We start from the raw sequence: 21,177 nt of genomic DNA, 5'->3' as shown, positions 1-21,177 counted from the left end.
CTTTGACCTTCTACAGAGGTAAAATAGAAGCGTTTTAGAAAGCCTAAATACAGGAAAGGTTTGCATGAGAAAAAGCTTATCTGAACTTGTTTATTCCTCCTCAGTGGTCAGATTTTGTTTTTCATGTACTTATCTCTAAAAACTTTGGTTTACATCAGTCAACTCTGATGACATTCTTCTCTGCCAGATTCAGAAACCAAGAGACACCTTCAGAACTGGATGACACAGGTTTTAGTGATGCAAACCTTCAGTCACAAGCCCATTACAAACACCCCCCAACACACCATTTGGACCACACATTCCAGGACACCAGCCATGCCATTAAGTAAAACCACTTCTCAGTTGCTCGACATGCATCTCAAAATGCCTAGGCCTGCTGCTTCCTCCTCACCACACACTGACCTCTGATTATTTTTAAAACTTGTCTGTTAAGGAGAGAAAAACCAGCTGTAGAGTTTTGCAGAGTCGTATCACCAGCAGCACTGATAAATCTTACACAGATCCCCAAGGAAAAGGAACGAGTAAAAGGCTTGTGTTTGGGAAGAAGTTCATCTGTGGTTTGGAGATACGAAAGAGGTAGTGTTTGTTTCCAGGCAACTCCTAGAGACTTGAACAGTAAGCATGTGGTGTTGCTAAAGAAACAAGGGTATATTCTTGCAGCTTGGTAATTTTACGAGGCATTTGGGAAGGAAGCTGTTAAAGATCTGTTTCCGATTATAATACATCATTTTTTTTAATACCTCAAATACAGATTTACTCTGAAAGAACCTTTTGAGAACACTAAGAAAAATACTTAAGTACAAACTTTAAATTTCGAGAGTATGATACCGGTGCATTTTCTGGAAACAATTACATACTTAACAGGTGAAGTAGGAAGAGAGTATTTCAGAAAACATTTAATACGAAACCTCTTGGAACTTCCATCGAATACAGATTTACATCATTTATCAGAACAGTTTTCAGTTCAGACAACAAAGTGCACTGCCAGGTGAAAAAAATACATTTGGAGGAGTGCTTAGAACACAGGAAGTAAAAGGATAGGTGACCATTCACCTGAGAAAGTACAATGACTGCCCTGAAATGTCTTATTGCTATTACAAAATGGAGTTTTCATGGGGAAAAAAAATTATACTGAGCAGCACAGGCAGAGCACTGAAAGCCACCTGAACTCCGGTAGCACCTGGAGTTCTCAAGCCATGGCATGATACAGAATATACAGAGAATAAAATGCAAATTCAGAAATATTTACTACATTTAACAATTATGATTATCCGTTAAACTAGCATAATCAATATCAATGCTTAGGGAAAGAGAGGGCAAGTCTGCTGCCTTCACAGACTACAGATCACAAGAACTAACTTGCAAAATATTAAGGATTTTGCATTTTCACCTCGGGTCAAATCTGAACCGTGTTCTATGAATAACTATTAGCTCACTGCAAATTTAAAATGCAAATTTAGGCTCCAGTTTAAAGCACATGTTAAGTACATGCTTAGGTGCTTCACTGAAATATAACCATAAAACGTGAATTCAAAAAGTCAAGTAGATAATGCAGGATGTTCTCTACAGAAGTCCTTGATGAAATAAACTGAGTATCAGTAGGAAACAACATGAAGAAATCTCTTCACTCTGGTTTGCAAAATCAAATCCAGCTCAGCACAGTGATCGTTAAAAAGTGGGGACCATCCCAGAGTAGCTTCGTGCCCTACAAAAAGCTAACTGGCCGTCAGAGAGTTCAAGGGTGGGTCTCCTCACTGCACGTTAACAGAGCAACAGTGGACTCCCTCCACAGCAGAAGCTAGCGACACAACTGGAATAAAGCCATCAAAAGCAATACAACCAGAGCCAAGTGGAAGCACGCTGGAAGCGAGCTGCAAGGAAAAGTTTTAACTGCTACTGCCTATGGCTGTAGTTTAGCAAGTTTGACATTACGACAGAGATCATTAGCCAATTTGATTTCCACTTTTGGGTTTCAATACTGTGTGCACCCAGAACGCAAAGGACGGTATTGCTACAGGTGCAGCAACACCTCAGAACGGCACCGACTTGGACGTGGTGACTTGCATCAGAATACGGTTGTTATTTGAGAGTCCTTTTGTGCTTTGTATCAGTCTGAACTAGTCTAACGTAGAGAACGTGGTCTCAAAGAAAAAGTCACTCGTAAGCATTTAGCACATCCTTTTAGACTGCCTCGTTCTGTAGAGGAACGGTGGAACAACAGAAAAGTGTTCTTAGCTGCAATCAATATCATAGGCCAAAAGGACAAAGATAAAATTTTAGCAGTTCAGCAGAAGCAGAAGAATGGAAGCGTTTACCCAAATTTTAATGCACAAATCAACTACATTTTAAAAATTTGATTCAGACTTAAATAATAAATAGGTGGGCAAAATATAATGCAAGACTTACTCAGTAAAAGTGAATTTTTAATAATCTCATGAGATCTACTTAGAAAACAGGACTAATAATGTTCACAACCGTAAATCCAAACCCTTCACACACTTTTTTTTTTATTCCTTAACACAGCAGTGAACTGTAAACCTGCATTTACTGGTTATCGCTTCAGTTATTTTAAATATTAACTCAAGTGTTTCCTCCTTGGCCATTTCAATTTTTAGCACCAAAATTAGCCCAAAAAGAGGTACTGGTACAGCTCGATGTTGTAAATGAATTGTTTACATATAATACTTTATATATTATACACACATACTGTACATTCACACATCCACACAAACAGGAGGCATATTTAAATGAATATATTCTGTGTTTCAACTTGTTGTCAAAGACTTGGGAGCAATGGAAATAAAGCAGAAGGGGTAATATTTTACATAGTAGGCAACTTTAATGCTGTAGTGCACTTATAAAAAAGTCCAACTCTCCCTCCCAGCTCAGCAGCTTTTTTTTAATATCACTATTCAGAAGGATGCAGAAGTTATTGCCTAAATGTTATTCTATACATTTCCATTGGAATTCTCAAAAACACTTGAAATTGCTAACTAATTTACAACTTAACTATTTTTCTTGTTACAGCTTTAACTCATTGGCAATTTTGGAAGCAATGTTTTTAAAAGCTATGGATGTTCCCGATATCCGCTTAAAGCGAACTCCATTCAGGGACAGTCTTGGCAGTTTACACACCTCCATCTCCCACTGTACAAGATTTTCTGCGTGCCCATCTCCATGGACACAGAAAAGCAAGAAACGCTCTCTTTGTTCATAGTCACAATTATTGGCATCCAGAACCTTTCGTATTTCCCTCATCATGTCATTGGGATCCATGGAGCTGGTGGTTTTCATGCTCCAGGTAAAACGCAGCGACCGAGGCTTGGCTTCCTTGTTCTCGTCCTTCTGATCCACAGCTACATTGCGGCTGAAAGACAGCGATTTATTAGTCAGTAGGGCCAGCTACCTTCTCCACATTTCGTGTTAGTGAAGCAAACTAAACGCACACTACTGGTATTAAGAGCAGCATCTAGAGGCTCCGGCTGCGAGCAATGCCCCGCCTTCCTAGTTGCTGTATAAACAGACAGTCAAGGTAAAGCATTAGCTGTTGGGGCTGAAACAAAGGTATGGTACGACGGGTAACACAACTGGAAGTCACTGGAGTCAGGAGCATGAGGGAAATGACCTTGCGGAGGTAGAACTACATGCATCACCTACAACTCGACTTTAAGGCAGGTTCTGCTCAAGTCCCTATTCTTGGGCCACGCGGACAGCTGAAACACCAGCTCTGTGCTAGAAGTTTCTGGAACATTCAAATAGTGGTGACTGGCGACAAAAGGGGGCTCAGCCCAGGTCATGGGAGTGCCAGCCCCTGGGAGGTCCCCACTCAGACACAATAGGGACGAGCCTGTGCAGAAGGATCCTGGGGGCTCCTCTGCACCTCCTCCTGTGCAGCAGGCTGGAGATCAAGCACTGGGGGGGGCTGTGGAGTCCCACAGTAGTTAGCTGCAAGCAGGAGGAAGGACAGCAGGACGGGGGACCTCACAGGGGTCACACACCTACTGCCCCAGGGCCAACATGTTGTGCTACCCAGTTCTGGGCTGATTCGGTTTCACTTTGGCCTTCCTGCACGGCTAAGTGTTTGGGACGATCACTAGAGACCCACCACATTGTAGGCTATAGGGGTGACCTTCAACAGAGAGGAAATACTTTGTCTAAGTTGGTCAGTAATTTGTTTAACACCAATGACTGATAGAGGTAAAGCGATGAAGTCTTTTGCTGCTACAAGCTATGCAGCTAAGTGTCTTTGAGGCCAAAATGCAGGAAGGGGAGTTGGAAGTCACTATTAGACACCTCCTCAATGTTGTTAGTAAAGATGACAAACAAAAGGGTTACCATTACTGTCAGTTTTAAGCGATAAAGCACAAAATGTTGAGACTGCACTTCCCAGGTCTGCAACTTTGGGATTTTTTTTTTTAATTAAAAAGCTTTTCTTTTGGTAGTGATAAAGTTACACAGGACAAAGAAAACGTTCCAGAAATTTCTAGTTTGCAATGATTCTTCTACTTCCATTAAAACCAGTGGTCACGCAGCTGAAGAATAAGGAACTACATTTGGACCTCTGGGGAAAAATATGACAAATTTGCTTTATGAATATTTGCACACTGTCACTTGCCTCTTCAAATTTACTTGTCCTCAGGGCAAGAGACAAATATATTGACTGTCACGCTTAAATATTTTGTAAAAATACGTAACCTAGCTGACATCAAACCTTGCAGTTTAGGTCTCGTGTTGAGCTTTGAAGTTCAATTTACAGTATTAAGTCAAGCTGCTCTTTAGAATAGTTGGCAATGAGTTTCTGGTTACACAATGCTTTTCTTCTACCACTATTAAGGAGGCAATTATGAAAAAGTTAAATAAAAAGCGATAGCAAGGTCAAAACTAAAATATATTTCTCAAAGATAAGCAATTTCATAATTTTACTGTCTATTAAAAAGGCTTCCAGTAACTGCAAGTCATAGGATTACGCTGTCAAATCCAGCTACGTTATTTGCCAGATGTTATAAAATTCAGCAAGCAAATTAAAGAGTACTTTGTTTTAACTTTAAGGTTTTAATTTAATAAGGCTGTAAGGGGGCAGGGGGAACACCAACTTTTACTGAATGATCATTTTATTTTTGAAAGCTTTTTCTACTTGAAAACAGTTGGCAGAACCAGCACAAGTTTGATCATTTATAGTATTTTTTGATACGCAGGTTTTGGAAGAAGAGCGTAATATCAAAAAAATTGTTTAGCTATCTGTGATTTTGGAGATGAGAAATATCAGCTTTCAGTGGTTATCCCACACGTTTGCAGCCTCACTAGAGACCACTTAACCTACACATCTACAAGACAACAGCAAATTTCAACGACTCAAATGCAGAAAAACACACAAGGGAAAAGGCAACAGGAAAGATGAAAGTTTAGAACCAAGTCAGTCAGGGCTTTAATAGCTGTTTTGCAGACAGAAATGCATCTATGTTTAGTTTCAAAGCCTTACATGAAACAAAAGCTGCTGCCTGAAGCCACTATGCCACATAATCAAGGGGAGGAAGGTTCAGACTCACCTAAGTAACATTTTAAACAAAAATTTTACCCTCACCTTGAGCCCTCAAATCTCCCGTTCCTCTCATATTCAGTCGGGAGCCTCATTGAAAAGAATGCAGAAGCAAAAGGAAGTGGGAAAGAGAAGACAAATCTTACACTACAGTATACAATATCTGAGTAGTTGCTAAAAGATACTGCAGTCATACCAAGGGTGTGTTAAAATATGAAGCAACAAAGATGTAAAGAACTTGGTACATTAGACCAAATTCAGAATATAACATATTGTCAAACCAAATGGAATTTTATAAACTGCAGTTTTTAAAAACACCCTAACTAGCTTTTACATGGTATGTTCACAGGTATAAATGCTGTAAAACTCACTGAATAAAGCTGAACTTCTAAAAGCAGAAAATGTGAAACTGAAGTTACAAAGCATATTGAAGTTATTGTATTATTTAGTAAGTACCCCCCAGAAGATAAATAGCTCCCAATTATTTTTAGGGTAATGATATTAAAATTTTTGTCTGGGAATACAATATATATTTGAAAAAATACCCTATTTACAGATGAGTCTGGTCACCCCGCGTGTTTGCATGCACATTAGGTCAGACGTATTAGGTGTTTAATCAATACCAAATACCTTAACACAAAAAGCCAAGATGCATACACATTTTAACAAAAGCTTAGAGGTAAACGTAAGATTTCTCAAGCTGTGCTAACTCCATCCTATTAATTCCCACATTGATGCATCTTCTACATCCAAGAGTAAGCTTCAGCCTTTTGCCTTCTTGCACTGCTTAAAGCTACATTGCTGACCACTACCATTTTTAAGCACGCTGTATCAAGCAGAATTAAGGAGAAAATCATCTTCCTGTACCTTCCCATTATTGTGGTACCATGATATGCCATGTCAGCATTAGTTCTGCTCACAGGGAATGCTGCCTTTATAAGACTCTTATCAAGACTACTCTAAGCTAGTACATGGCTTCACTGAAAAATGTAAACTATTAAATCAGTTTGACAGGTGTCTATGGATAGGAATATAAGGCAGTAAACTTATTTTTTTGATGCAGTGATATTTATGTCAGGGTCTGTGGGGTATTACGAGGCTTCATTTCCTCCTTTCCTGCCTTTTGAGTGTTGCACTGAGGGAACAGGCTTGTAAGATGACTCTGTGCATCCCCTGTCACAAGGGAACACGCGCTGTGCGAGCACCGCAAGGAGCATGGTGGCAGCACTCACTGTATAAGCTACGGAGCCTGCTCCTCCTTCAAAAGACACACTGCTGTTGCAATAGAAATTCAATTAAGAAAGTGGTAAGTCACTCAGCTGCTTGTCACAACTGCATCTGATCAGAACCCTGCTCTCTGAGGTACTGCACAGCACGCAGTTTCTACTAGGAAACATTTGCCAGCTGTCACAAGCAAAAAGGATAAAGAAGGTAATGAGAAGCAAACAACTAACAAGTCCTCAACTAATTCTGGCACTTCAAAGTGGGTTTTTAATGGTCGTTATTTTCATGAGATCTCATGCTACTTATCTATGGTGGGTATAGGAGAAGGCAGGTAAAGGTTTTTAAGGTCTGCTTATATAGTCCATGAACTCATCCTTTATGACAACTCTGCAGGACTGGGAAGGGAGAAACTGAACAAATCCACACCTTTCAGATGATAAGGGAAAGACTTGTTTTACTGGGCAAAGCAAGCAACGAATTTGAAGACACTGCTCAACTGAAAAATTGAGGGTACTTGAACTTTAAAGAGCCTACTGTGTTCCTACAAAGTGGAAGATGAGAGCTTTGCCAAGAGCTGCAAACATTTATGGATTTGGGGTTTTTTTTGTGGTTTTCGTTTTTGTTGTTGGTTTTGTTTTTTGTTTGCTGTTTTTCTGTTTGTTTGAAGCTTGCCAAAGGTTGTAGAAAACAGCAGCACAACCAGTGTCCCCAACAATGAACAGTCTTACTGTTACTGGAATCTGTCCAGAAAAGTCTGGGTGGAAAAAATCCTTAATGATGTTCTTAGACCCTTTTTAGGCTGAAATTAAGCCAAACTCTTCAGTTTCTAAACCACTCCACTCTAAATCTAAGAAAGGTCATTATTTACAAAATACCTGCCACTTGGAAATAAACGCTCTTTCATGGAAGCCTCTCAGAAAATCCTTACTTTGCTCAGTTTTTCCACGCATCAGCATTCTATTTATTTAGCACAAGGAACTGCATTTGGTGACACGCACCCTCAAATACGAGCGATCATGCCAAGCTTTGGAGAGCTGTGCCAGTCTCTCTAGATGCTCTTTCCTTCACGAAGGACATGGTTATGGTCCAGTTCTACAGCTCAGCACTGGTGCTTTGGGAACAGTCACTTACTGTACTGCCAGTATTGTTTCAGTGGGTCTGCAAGTCAGATGTGGCCCTGAGGCCTCCTCACTGCTAATACCACCTTCACTTCTGCGGGAACTGCAAATTGCTAGTTTATGTTGTAAGTTTTCTGCTTTCGCTTGTATTTTTACAGAAACTAATTTTATGGATCAAGACACTCCTTGGTCTGGAGAATGTAACAAATATATAGGAAATTTATGTTCTTATTTGTCACTGCGTAGGCATTGCATATCTCCTTTATGGTTTGTGAAAGGCTTTCACAAATAATGTTTCCATACATCTGTCCTGAGTTACGCTGTGTTTTGTTCTTTACATCTTTGTATGCTCTGTGTTAAAAATCCAAATAAGCACAAAGAAAACTGTCTAAAAAGATATGGAAAACCAGCAAAAACTGCAAGATGCTAAAATAGGAACAATTTATGGAAATGGAGAAGAGATGCTGCGATAAAATCCAGAACACAGTGATGTTTGCTGTCAGAAAAAAGTTAAGACTTCTACCATATGAAGATTGGTAAGCGCAGTGCATGGTACAAGAGATGTATTTTATACCTCTCTGTACCAAGTACAATACTAGAACGCAGTAGTTTAAAAAGGAGTAACTGATTATCTACTTTTGTTCAGCTCCCTACAATGATGATGCAGTACTATACATACATGCTATTGGGTTCAGTAGTTCTTTCAGTATCAAGGACAGTGAGTTTAGATAAGAGTCATAGCACACAAAGCGAGAAGAAATTGCCGAATCCCCCAACATTTTCAATCTAATTTTGTACGTACATACAGATCAGGTATGGAGGGACACCACGCACACTTAAAACAGAATTTAAAAAGCACAGTCTGGTCCTGTGTAGGTGGTGTAAGACTTTGCAAATCTCTGATCCAAAAGACATTCATGGAAGCTGCAGCATCTATATCCACAATAGTCTGAGATTTCTGGCCTCAAGTCAAAGGAAAATTTTTAGCAATGATTAAAAAATTACATTTTTTTTTTTAAGTCTCAGGTTTGAACAGTAACCTTCTGGTTTAAAACTGTACTCATATTAGCATTTTTCATCTTTCTTCAGAGCAGAGTAACACACTTACATGCTTCCCTCTGTGGAGGTTGCACAGATCACAATCCTTTGTTTTACAAGGAATGTGACTATAGGGAGACGAAAGCTCCCTCTTACAAAGTGATACACACCCCACAGGTCATGATGGATGTTGGGTTAAAACTATTGCTGCTGCTCAGTTTCATCTGTGTACTGTGGTGGATGGTTTTTTTCCTTAACAGCCAGTGCATACTCCTTTTCTCAAGTCAGCTGTGACAATGCCAGACAACCCAACCAACAACAGTTCTAAACATAGTCACGTTTGGAAGAGCCCTGATTATTGTTACCGTGGCATGGCATTTACTCATTTAATTGGGTAGGGTACTTTTATACTGGGACCGTACATCATAAACCCAAATTTAGGCAGCAATTTACGTATCTCAGGTCTCCCTAATCTAAATATTTCCTTGAAATGGTCTGACAAACTTCAAATTACAGTCACATGCATAGCCTTGCATTCTGAAAGTTAAAAGAGATGTCTGGTTTTTGGCCCTGTCTCCCGATTTTTGATCAGTAGTTAGAAATTGAAAGTACCACCCTTTAAGAAGCTCCAAGATATATGACATGACTGAACAGAGCATTACAAAATTCTACTGGAAAAATTACCTGTGGATCAAAAGTATAACCAACTTTCATGAGTCATAATAACAAGATATAGAGCAGCTTGATTCGTTCCCAAATCACAAAACTAAATTCAATCCCTTGGGCTTGAAATGTGAATCAGACTTCTGAGCTTCTTACTTTTGTTAACAAATTTGCATAGATGTTATACTTTTTGTTTTGTTCAGCTGCAATTCACTTCAGCAAATGCATCCCATTTTAAAATAAATACACCGCCACTGCATCTTCAGTCTTCCATACGAAACTGTTAGACTGACAACCGTGTTCCATTTGCTTTCTCTTTTATCAACTCCAGACAACACTTCAAACTGATTTTTTAAAATATCATAACAGATAGATAATGTAAATTTAGCATCACTTACCTTTATTTGCTTGTAACCTTATGTTTTGTTTATACTTTCATCATTGTTATCAAACACCTCATTCTTCAAACATAAGCATGCTAAGTGTATTAGTACAGAGAACAGAATTACTTTGGTACTACCAACTCTATCGAAGAAAAAAGAATTCACAAGGCATGCTTAGCATCTTGTTATACAGGTGCCACAGATTCTTAAGTATCATCATGAGTTAATGAATTTATTCTATGCTTTCCTCTCAAGAAAGAAAGTATTTAGTTCTCAGCAGAAAGTTTAGTTTTCAGAAAACCAAGGCTAGAAAGCCAAATCTGTTGTTAATTGCAGGAGCCACTTTTTTTTAAATATAAATAAATCCTACCTTTTGATAAACCTGAATGACATGTTTCTAAAAGAAATTAAGCCAAAATAATAATTAACAAAAAGTTTTGTACAAAATAAATTAAAAAAGCCATTTAGAGTGAAACATGCAAAAGGATCTCATTTAAAATGCACATTAAAAATTACATTTCAATACATTCTGAGATTAGGCAGATGATTTAGGGTCTGAAGAGTCAAACTCTTAGCATTGTGACTTCCAAACGTAATTTTTCTGGGAAATATGCCACCAGTAGTTATTATGAATTGAAATACATACTGGTGTCAAAACACTTTAAAACTCAATCTGCATAGTCACATAAAAATATGTTTGTATTTTCTTCATGTATTTCAAACAGAAAGCAAAAATCAATAACCCTACTATAATTAGATGTTGAGTATCTTCAGAGTTAGGTTTCTTCCTTCCTTCATAACATTAGGTCAGCCACGTTGTGCCAAAAACTGCCTTAAGTATTTAGTTAATTTAGTGACAGAGGCTGTAACAATTGCCTAGACCAGAACGTAAGTAGTTAATAATCAAAAGGATCCTGATCCCCTATAGAGAATGCCAGAATAAATTAACAGGTTTTAAGGCTGTTTTTTTTTTTATTATTTGTTTAAAGAGAAGAAACATATCTGTGTCCTTTGATGGCATTATCCACCTCCTTAGTAGGTTCTACAGCACCTAGTATAACAGAGTCCTACCCCAAGAGGCCCTCCAAGTGCAAACTCAACCACCTGCAACAGCACTATTGTTTTACAACTGCACATTATTTAATCAAGTCCAGATGGAATTTAAACTATTCCCAAAAGCAGTGGGGAAAAACCTCTTCAAGAAAACTGCACTGCACAAGTTGAAACTCAGAGGTAGTGACAGAAGTTTGCATGCTGCCTAAACAACTGAGCGATACACAATGCAAAATAGTATGTTCCAGCAGCTCAAGTGAAAAGCTTGCATGTTCACAGTTTGAGTGTCCATATTTGGAACATCAGATGGAAAATTAAGTATACATATTACAAACATAAGTACAGAAAGATGTGCCAAAAGGATGTCTTTGATTAAGACTTCACTTGACAAAAAGCAGATGACTTCTTTAAAAAATCAAATTAATCTTTTCTCTCTCAACAGAAAAAGAACGAAAATAACCAACTAAACAGGGAAGTGTTAGCCGACAGAGCTGAGCAGGGTAAAACATTTACAAAAGGCTAGGCTTTCACATTCTAATTTTTAAATTTTTAAAGAAATTTAAAAAAAAATTTTAAAGTTTTTAAAGAAATTCACTCTCTAAATTGAGATCAGTCAGTTGTGAAAAACTGGAGTTTGGCATAGCATTATTTTGCAGGAATAGGAGACTATGAAGAGGATGCTGAGAGGGAGGCATGTATAGTCACAGAACAGACAGGAAGAAAATGGCTTGGTGTTGATGTGATATAAACCTAAAACAAAAGCAAGCAGACCAAGATCAGAATGATATGTTCCAAAAAAATTTCACAAGGAGGGGGGTACAAAAGCATGGAGATTATCTTAAGGTAAAGATAAACAAACCCTCACTTCTGCAAACACAAGAGTGGCCTGAAGTATGTGGTATGTGAACCAACAGGTTTTAAACATAGAAGGAAAATAAGTGGTTTTCAATTTTAGGGTTTGTAGGAACTATTTAAAATCATACATGATTTGAAACTAGAAGTCCAATTAGAATAAAAACTGTTGGTCTAGCCAAAGCCTAGCTTAAGCAGGTGTTGTTCCTGCACTAATACACCTTTCACACCAAAACCAGAACCTGCACATGAACTAAAGGTCAAAATAAGAGTAAGTTTTTCACGGTTTGACCAGAATCCTGCCTAGAATGAAAGCACAGTACTGCCTTTATTTTGATATAAACCTATGCTAGTGCTACTGCCAAAAGAAGCTTTTGTCTCCTGCCCCTACCTGTGATGTTTCCGTTTGTGCATTATCAGCAAGGGTTTTCTGGAAATATTAATAGCTTAAGTGATTGAGAAAAACAACCTGAGCTTCAAACGCTACATTAAATATCAAGACTGGGATTCTAGTTTATGCTGGCTACTGATAGACCACACAGAGTGAGCAGCTTTTGACCTAAGCTGAAACGTTTCAGCTTTGCACCACTTGTACCTCAGACATGAGGATGAGCACAGAAAAATCAGCACAGACCAAGCTGTCTCACTTTTTATCCCATTTGATTCAACTACTAAAAACAAATGGCTTCTGTAACCAAAAAGAACTATGAAAAAATCATAAGCCAGTGTATTTTAAGTTGCAGAAATAGTTAAGCCATTAATCAGAGAATGTGGACAAAACAACCTGAGCAATTAGCTAGTTGGTGTGTCTACTACCTGATATAATGGAAATGTTGCATTACATTTTAAGAGGCTTACCTTCTTGTTAGTTTTGAAGTTAGTTTACTAAATAGATTAGTGGAACCCCTGGTTCGAGTCTGTGAGAGCGGTGTTGCTTCATGGGACAGACTGGGAGAGGCTGGTGGTCCGTTGTAAGTAGCAGTACGTCGCTCTCTGAGCTGGCCGTGGAAAGTGCTCCTACTAGCCGTTCCTCTGGGGAAACGAATACGATCAGGTGTGGTTGCACTGCTAATGCTGTGAGTTGAAGCAACAGGAGTTCTTTGATCGGGAATAGTGCTAGAGCAGAAAACAAAAAACACAATGCTAGAACTTCTTTACTGAAGCACTATGGTACTGCAGGAAAACACAAAACACTACATTCTACAGTGAAGCATAAGCAGACACTTTTATATAGGCCAGGATTTGAAATATCAACATTACAGCACTGTATGGAATCAAAACTCTTAAGAAGTTAGGATTAAAAGGCTGCCGAAACAGAAACCTACATAGGCAGAAAAATGCAAAAGGAGCATCCTGGAAAAGATCAGATAAACTAGGCATACAATGTTTCACTGAGAAGACTGATAAAGGAATAGATGAATAAAGTTTCCTCCCAGGAAAGAGAAGCAATAGGTAACTTTAGTGTCTCTCCCTGAACATTCTATATATACATCTTTGAAAATCTTGCTAATTTGAAAGTATCCTACACAAAATTCTCTACAAGCAAACCGCTCCAAGTAGTGAAGTCCTTCAGGATATACAGTTAAAGTCTCCCACAAACTTTGACAATAGGGAATGTCCAATACTCCTAACACTAGGAAAAAATTAAGGTTCATTACTGCAGGATTATGTCACAGACAGCCTGACACACCACAGGACAAATGTAAACAAGACTAAAAAAATGAACAAACACACATCTTGTGGGCAATATATACTAGAACAATCTAGGACTAAAATTCCACAGCACAAAGTTAAGAAGCAGTGGGTATAAGTTAGTTTCACAACGATTTCAGGTTCTTACATAGGCCTGAAGTTATCTGCGCCATTGTCTATTGGAGGCAACATCATCTTCGTGTGCACAGAGGCTGACATGGACATCGACTTCTGATGTCGCAGCCGAACACTGGAGAAGGATGTAGTACAAACTGAAGCAGGGCTAGCTGCGTAAGCGAACATTTCTGTCAGGCTGTGAGGGGGTTTGGGTTCAGGCAGAGGCAGAAAGAAGAGCATGATGGACCAACAACAAACTACTGCATAGAAAAAAAGCAAACTTTTCCTTCTATTAACTGATTTATCAAAGAACACGAACTCTAACAGCCCTCTTCTATGTAAAAAGCAGCAACTACCCTACACTCCCCTTAAAAAGCATCCTTACTATAGCACTTGATAGCTATGAAGTAATCATTCTCTTACCATTAGCATTAGTTTGCGGTGATAACCTCCTAGATGTACGGAACCTGAATAACTCAGTGTTCTATGCCAAAGCACTAGTATACAGCACCGATGCATTTCATATTGGTCTTAACATTAAAAATCGCATTAAAAACCCACCAACTGCACTTTCCAAAAGACCAATGATAGCTCCATTACTGCAGTGAAACACGTTTTCAGAATGTATTCATGTTAAAAGAAATCAATGTAAGTTGGGCAAGCTGTCAAATCTTGATCTGCATCTGATAACTGAGGGAGGGACTTCACAGGCACAATCAAAAACAATACCATGATCTTTAACAAGTCCAGAGAGACCCAAACAAGAATGCTACCATTAATCAACCTGTACATGTAGGAGACAATGAATAACACTTGGTACTCTCTGAAGGAAGAGGTATGACTGCTGAAGAGCATCTCATACTGCTTGGCCACAAACCTTTAAATTCTTCAAATTACCAATCAGGGTTTGAGAGAAGCTCTGCAGTGCTGCCTTAGCAGAATGGCCAGTAAGCTGCCAGCTGCACAGTATGTTAAAATAGGAGCATGAAACCTTTTTCTTTCTTTGGGCCAAAATACTCTTTGCAGCCTTCATGTTATTTAGTAATGATAAGATAGGGAGAAAACTGAGAGGCCAGAAGATGCATTGAGCCTTTCAGTCTATAATGCCATAAATCATTCATCTTAACTTTGCTTTGAAAGTAAGGCAACCGTAATTCAGAAACATTGTTCAAGGTTAAGAAATCATTAATAGTTAGTGACAGCTTCATGACACTACACGTTTGCTTCCAGGTTAGTTCATGGCTATGCATACTGAAATTCAAGTCCTGTTATCTCATTCTGGTATGTCAGACTTTGGAAAGGAGAATGCTAGTCCAGCTACAAGTATCAGCTGACCCACTTCTTGGACTTCAGTCTCAAAGCACCAGCAGAAAACACCTCACAGCTCAGACATCAGAACTGCTGACTAAAACATTTAGCAAAATCTACTTGTTTTGTTTTTAACTTCTCAGAATATAGAAAACTTCATCTGAGTCACGCATGCATCTCTCTACAACGCTGATCCAGCAGGATGCCAACTACAACCACCACTCCAAAGAAGCCTGCAACACAGCCCAGCTTTTACATTACCTCAGGGTATTAAGAAATTGTAAGGAAATCAACATCCATCTCAAAAGCAATACCCCAAAGTCAAGTAATCCCAAACAATCGGTCACTAGCCTCTCAAGCACTTACAGCTCCTTTCCTCTCAATTTGTTGCAAAAGTTAAAGGAGAGAGAGTCTAGTTTTACAACATGTTAGGCCCAAGTTTACTTATTCACCTGCCTCCAAAGATGTGATAGCGAAAGGTGTCAATAAGGTACCAGAGCACATATTAAAGCCTTTTTATTTCTTCCTCTGAAGCTTTGCTACAAATCAGCTTCCTTGGATTACTAGCCTGGGAACACAGGAACAGTGAGCTAACATGCACCAATTAGTGCCAAGGCTTATTAAATATCTGAGGCCGTTGTAAATCATTTGTAACACAAATAATTTAAAGCAATTGCCTATCATTATGAAGAGTGTTTCATGAGTCCCCAAGTGCTTTAATTAATGCTCGGTCTTTGGAGGAAAGCCAACAGAGTCATCTCCAGCAGAATGCCTGTCAGCCACACAATGTGTTAAAGTAGGGATGTGAGAGTTAAAAACCCTTTGCTTCTACCAGTCTGGCATGGGGTCTTCAAGACTACTTTCTCCATCAAATCCAGTAGCTGACTATCGATTCTTCAAAGTTTCCGTAACTTCAGAAACAGTGCCTTCTCAAAATTCAATGTGCAAGATAAAACCACAACAGTCAACATTTTAACACTTTCTCTACAGAAAGAAGAGAGACTTTAAATGTACGCATCTTGCCTTTTAAGGCAAGTCTCCCAAGTCAGTATCTGACTATGGAAAACCCAATCTATAACAAATTATTTATAGCAATTACCCCTGCCTTTAACATTTGCCGCCAACAGACATTTTGGAAGCACAGAAAGCATTTTTAAGAAAACCTTGGATTTATACAAAGCCCAGGTTCCACTTGTTTCACAGAAGAAAAAACATTACAAGTGTCTAAAGTTACTTTCTGCAAAGCTGAGAATATAATATTAGAGATACTGCAGAAACACCTGAAGGCAGGCAGAATTCATTCTGAAGAGCCAGTCCCATCAATAGCCATATTTAGCCTGCATTAAAGGTCCCTGCATTTCATGTGATCAGTCGAGCCTTTGCCCAATTACAGCAACAAAATATATTGATGTAAATTCTGAACTCTGTGCCAAATCAAAGTAATTCTGAAACCGTGCCAAAATGAATGTGCAGTTTAGTGTTGAGGTGTTTCAGACAATGAGAAGTCTCAAATTGTAAAACAATTCGCAATGCATTCTTATTATCTTTTCTTGTTTTAACCCTCTATAAAGAGTAATGAAAGTAGTAATAAAAAATACGTGATAAGAACTCAGACATTTCAAATGACCCCAATAGGGCTAAAGTTTGCAGGATAAGCAACGATGTCTGGATACCATACTAACAAGAAAAGGTAAATTACACAAGGATAACCAATTACAGATATAAGATAGAATTAATACAGTTGCCAAGTACTACTCAATGTTAACTTTGAGCTTAATGCCCATATGTGACAAACCAGAAAAACAACAGTTTGCTGAGAAACTCAAAGCTGGTAAAAAATAAGTAACAACTTCAAAAGAGAGCTCCTTAGGAGTATGAAGTTACTCCTAAATTAAGGGGACATCTGAATATCAAGCATTCATAGTGAACAATATCTAATTACTTTTAAATATGTAATAAAGAAATTGTAGACAATACATTGCAAAGATATTAAACATTTTAAAAAATGTTATTAAACCAAGAAATGAGGTAATCAAATCTGATCAAAACTATTTTGAACAGAAAGGTTCATTTTTCAAACAATTTGGAAAGAAAAAAGCTAATAACATCAAATCAAAGAAAGGATGGTGAGCTTTAATCTAAACAAACTTGGTTACATTAACAATGACTAACCAATGAAGGCTGAGACAGACACACTAAGAGACAGTACCAAATAGCTCTGCTGTACTTCACATGACAGTTGACTGCAGGCCCAGCTGGCCAGCTACACTTTTGGCACTCTTCAAACTTATACTTGACTTTTTGCTTAATCACTTTCAGTTTGCAGAAAGCTAGGAAGAAGAGACAGGGTCAAAATCACGTCCTTTATCCCTAGGGTCTAAGTGTCAAACAAGGGACAGACACACTTTCAATTCAAGACCACAACTCCACCATTGCTCCTTATAAACTGCTGAAAGGCAGGGAAAACTTCAACAAGAGCTAGAAGAACAGTATTTCCTTCCCACCCTTTACAATACATCATAAAATTAGGAAGAGGTGGAGAAAACTGGGAAGAGCAGGAGAGAGGTACACACTCCTCCAAGCTTAAGCATTTTTATTAAGTACCATCTTTCTGGGTGCTCTCCTGGCAATGGCCAACTACTTAATTGTTACCAGCTTTTGAGACCAGTAAAATTCTGTGAAGAACAATTGGTTGGAACTTAAAACACCTCAGCCAGCCAGGATTTTTGGTGGTATTCTTCAATAATGTTACTCTATACCTTATGTCTACTTTCACTATTACATTTATTTTTTGACAACTCTCCTCCGTCTCTGGTACACAGGGAAGGATGGGACTAGATGTGGCTATGGTGCTAACACATGAACTGGTTAACTCCAGTTCCATTGCGTGCTCTAGTCAGGCTTTCATTCAGTAAAGTAAGAGGAAACTTGTTATTTCTCTGACTGTTTTCACTCAGAACACAGAAATAACAGTGCCTCCCTTCTCAAGATGAGTTCTGAAAATACTGGGAAGCAATTAGACTACAAGGATATCAGTAAGGAATGTTGGTAGTCCAAGACAATGACGCATCGCTGTTTCATCTTTGCTCAGAAAAAATTTACTTTCTCCCTGTGACTTTGTAGAAAAACCAGTATTCCAAATAATCCTAACAAAGTAGAGTTTAGAGTGAAACGTAAAAAGAGAATGGCTCAAGAGAGATGGACTTTGTACTATGACACTAAATAAGACTCTTCTGCAAGAATATGCTATTTGGCCACAGGTGTTAACAACTGATTTAAGATGAAGGCTGTACAAATATGACATGTATTAAACAAAAAATTAGGAACTTCCTTTTATATTCAAAGTATAAAGGCTGTATAAATTACGCATAGAAAGAAGAACCCCAACATACTTACACGTGCTCCATAACCAAAGATCTGTACTCACCTTTCATTAAGAATTACACTAGAATATTACCGATTTTTAAATTATGCATTAAAAATTTTGGAAGCGTGAAGACAAGGGACATACACCATAGGAAGACATTTCATATACCTGTTCTCCTTGCCATTTTGTATGACTGAATGCCTATCGGCAGTGGTTCTTTCACTACAAACATATGTGTTGCGTCGTGTCATTGCTCCGGGGGCAGTATTATTCTACAATTAAAGAACATAGGCTTGTTACTCCCCACAAAAGGCTTCTCTAGGGTTAAATCTATATATAACTGAAAGCTGGTTTACTTCATGCTAGTTCTACACAGTTATAAAACTTACAATAATTAAGTTAATATACAAACACCTTCCAGTATTTTTAATGAATAATACAATCAGAAAAAAAAAATTCTAAGTTGTTCTTGTATTTCATGTTGATGGCTCAAAATTTATATTGCTTAAAGTTTTAATTACCAATGTTGAGAATTTGTAATTCAGAACATGTGTAGCATCCACCTCATCTACATCTGGATAGCCTATATCTTTACAGCCTATTTTTTAAATACTTTACCACTTGTAGATTGTAGAATTTTCCTTTAAGTTAAAATCATATCCTTAAACAAGATAGGAAAAGCAAAGCTTAAGAAACAAAATGTGCTCAAATTCAGTGGGAAGGTAAACTTTTAGATATTAAAATGCTGTAAAACACTAGACAAGTTTTAAAAACAGGGAAGAATAAGTCAAATTAAAGAGAAATTGCAGAGAATTTTAGTAAGACATTTTTAAAAATATACATTGAAATACAAGCATAATACACTGAGGACAAGAGAACCAGGGGAACGTAAACTACAGGCCTTATGTTAGAGGGGAGAAAAGAAATAGAATTACTTTGCCTCTGTCTTTACAGAGAAAGAGGGTGGAGATATGCCCAAGTTGGCGGTCAATTTTCCAGGAACGACTGAGAAGCTAGGTAATTCACAGATAACAGAATTATAAGAAGTTAGATGCAATTACTGTAGGAAAAACATGGTGGTCCAGATAAACATGCACCCCCAGGTTGTAGAGGAAGTAAGAGCTGGCAAGCCTTATATTTTTTCTCCCCACCCCAAGAACATAACACAGGAAACCGCAAATAGTTGGAAAGTCAAAAAAAAAGTTAAATATTTTATTTAAAGAAAAGGATCATGGGGCAAAGCAGGAAGCAAAATAGGCTATTAACTTTCAATATCTCTGCTGGGGAAAGTCTTGGAGGAGGCTAGCTTAAGGGAATGACTGGTCAGCACCTGGATAAGCACGTGTGGAGTAAGGATGGCCACTAAGAATCAGCCAGGGGACTTCATGCTCAACTAACCTTTTGGAGTTCTTTGAAGAATTACTGCTATGATAGACAAGGGAAATTCAGCGGACTTTTAAAACAGCATTAAGAAAAGGTTTCACAAAAATGATTACAGTAGAGAATCATGGAAAGAAGGATAAAAAAAGAAAAAGACAGTTCAAGCACAAAAGGAGAGTAGCTAAACCTTTTTATTTCTTGTTTCTGGACCTGAAATAAACCTGTTAAAGTGGAGTATTCTCAACAACCAGCAAAAGCTCCTCCAGTGCCTTAAGGCAAAATATTTGCTATACAGGGAGTCTCAAGCAATGCAAACCCTGAGCTGCAGATTTAACAATGAAGGCATCTTGTCTGTTTAAAAGACTGCTGACCTGTTACATATCTTTATATGAATGTACAAATAAAAATAAAAAAGTGAACTTCGCAACCTCCTGGTGTTTGAAAGTAGAATGAGTATAAACGGTATTTTAGATTAGCAGAATTATTAATTAAATCATAAGAGGTATGTAGTTGTCTCAAGGGTTCCCAAGTATTCTTCACCGGATATTCCTTAGGGATAGGCATGTGCGAAGCATTAGCAGAAATCCCTCTGGCCCCTTCCTTATACTTCGTTCCTTACACAACCCTCTTCAAATCGTGTTTTTTTTTTTAAAAAAAAAAACAACAACCCAAACCATTGATTTTTCTACTTTCTTCTGGCATTTGCCATTGTGCAAACTCCCCTCCCTTTATTAAACTTGCTAGCAATGCCAGCTGTGCACCCAGAATGAAGTTTTGTTTATATGTTCATGCTGTGCAAGACACTGTGGAGCCCTTGCAAACAAATGATATATTGAACAATTAAATATTAATATTTGAATATAATTTTGCTCTGCATTCCTCAACATACTAGAAAATGAAGCACCTAGAATATCTGACTGTTTTTATGGGGGGAAATGTACACAATAATGGGCAGCTTCCTTCTTTCCACCTGCTCCCTTAGAACATTTGCTTCCCTTGAGAAGACATCACATAACATTAAAGTGTACTGTGATGTTGCACATCTAGAAAGTCAAGAGCGCAATCTCTGTGCTGGATCAAACTTTAAAGTCTATGCATTTTCAGGTTTGGAAGTGGACAAGTTTTGGTGTTCATATCTGAAATCAGAGGACTCTAAACACACACTTTCCCAGCTCTTTTTCTGGAATACAAAGACAGAAGGATCACTGTACTGTTTTTCTGTTTGGCTCAGATTTCAAAGGTTGTGAGATGAAAATTCAAGCCATTCAAGCTTTCATATTTCAGTTTTGGCAAGAATACAGTCTTGGTATTGGGGCCTTTACACTTTTTAGCGTATGACCTCCTTTCATGATTCATCTTGGAAGCTCTTCAGCTACAACTTTTTTGCTCAGCCAATCTACAGACTATTAATCTCTAGACATGACTAAGTAGCACAGGTAGCCTGAA

General features: G+C 38.1%; 1 protein-coding gene across 10 annotated transcripts in view; it reads right to left on the bottom strand.

Annotated features, from left to right (window-relative positions):
* Positions 1 to 880: 880 nt before the first annotated feature.
* The window catches only part of MARK3 (microtubule affinity regulating kinase 3), a 66,217-nt gene continuing 45,920 nt past the window's right edge, over positions 881 to 21,177 (bottom strand). For 2 of the 10 annotated variants that reach the window (XM_064460826.1, XM_064460827.1), the window contains 6 exons: positions 18,520 to 18,623; positions 13,708 to 13,872; positions 12,726 to 12,983; positions 10,333 to 10,359; positions 5,582 to 5,626; positions 881 to 3,367 (listed from right to left, as the gene is read on the bottom strand). In XM_064460826.1, coding sequence (XP_064316896.1) covers positions 3,022 to 3,367; positions 5,582 to 5,626; positions 10,333 to 10,359; positions 12,726 to 12,983; positions 13,708 to 13,872; positions 18,520 to 18,623 — 945 coding nt within the window. In that variant the 3' untranslated portion in view covers positions 881 to 3,021. The remainder of the gene's footprint in view (positions 3,368 to 5,581; positions 5,627 to 10,332; positions 10,360 to 12,725; positions 12,984 to 13,707; positions 13,873 to 18,519; positions 18,624 to 21,177) is intronic. The other 8 variants (XM_064460830.1, XM_064460831.1, XM_064460832.1 and 5 more) reach the window with 5 other exon arrangements.

This window comes from Phalacrocorax carbo, chromosome 9 (assembly GCF_963921805.1).
Source record: "Phalacrocorax carbo chromosome 9, bPhaCar2.1, whole genome shotgun sequence".
Lineage (NCBI taxonomy): Eukaryota > Metazoa > Chordata > Aves > Suliformes > Phalacrocoracidae > Phalacrocorax > Phalacrocorax carbo.
The sequence above is the reverse complement of the archived record's forward strand: the minus strand, read 5'-3'. Positions and strand labels throughout refer to the sequence as shown.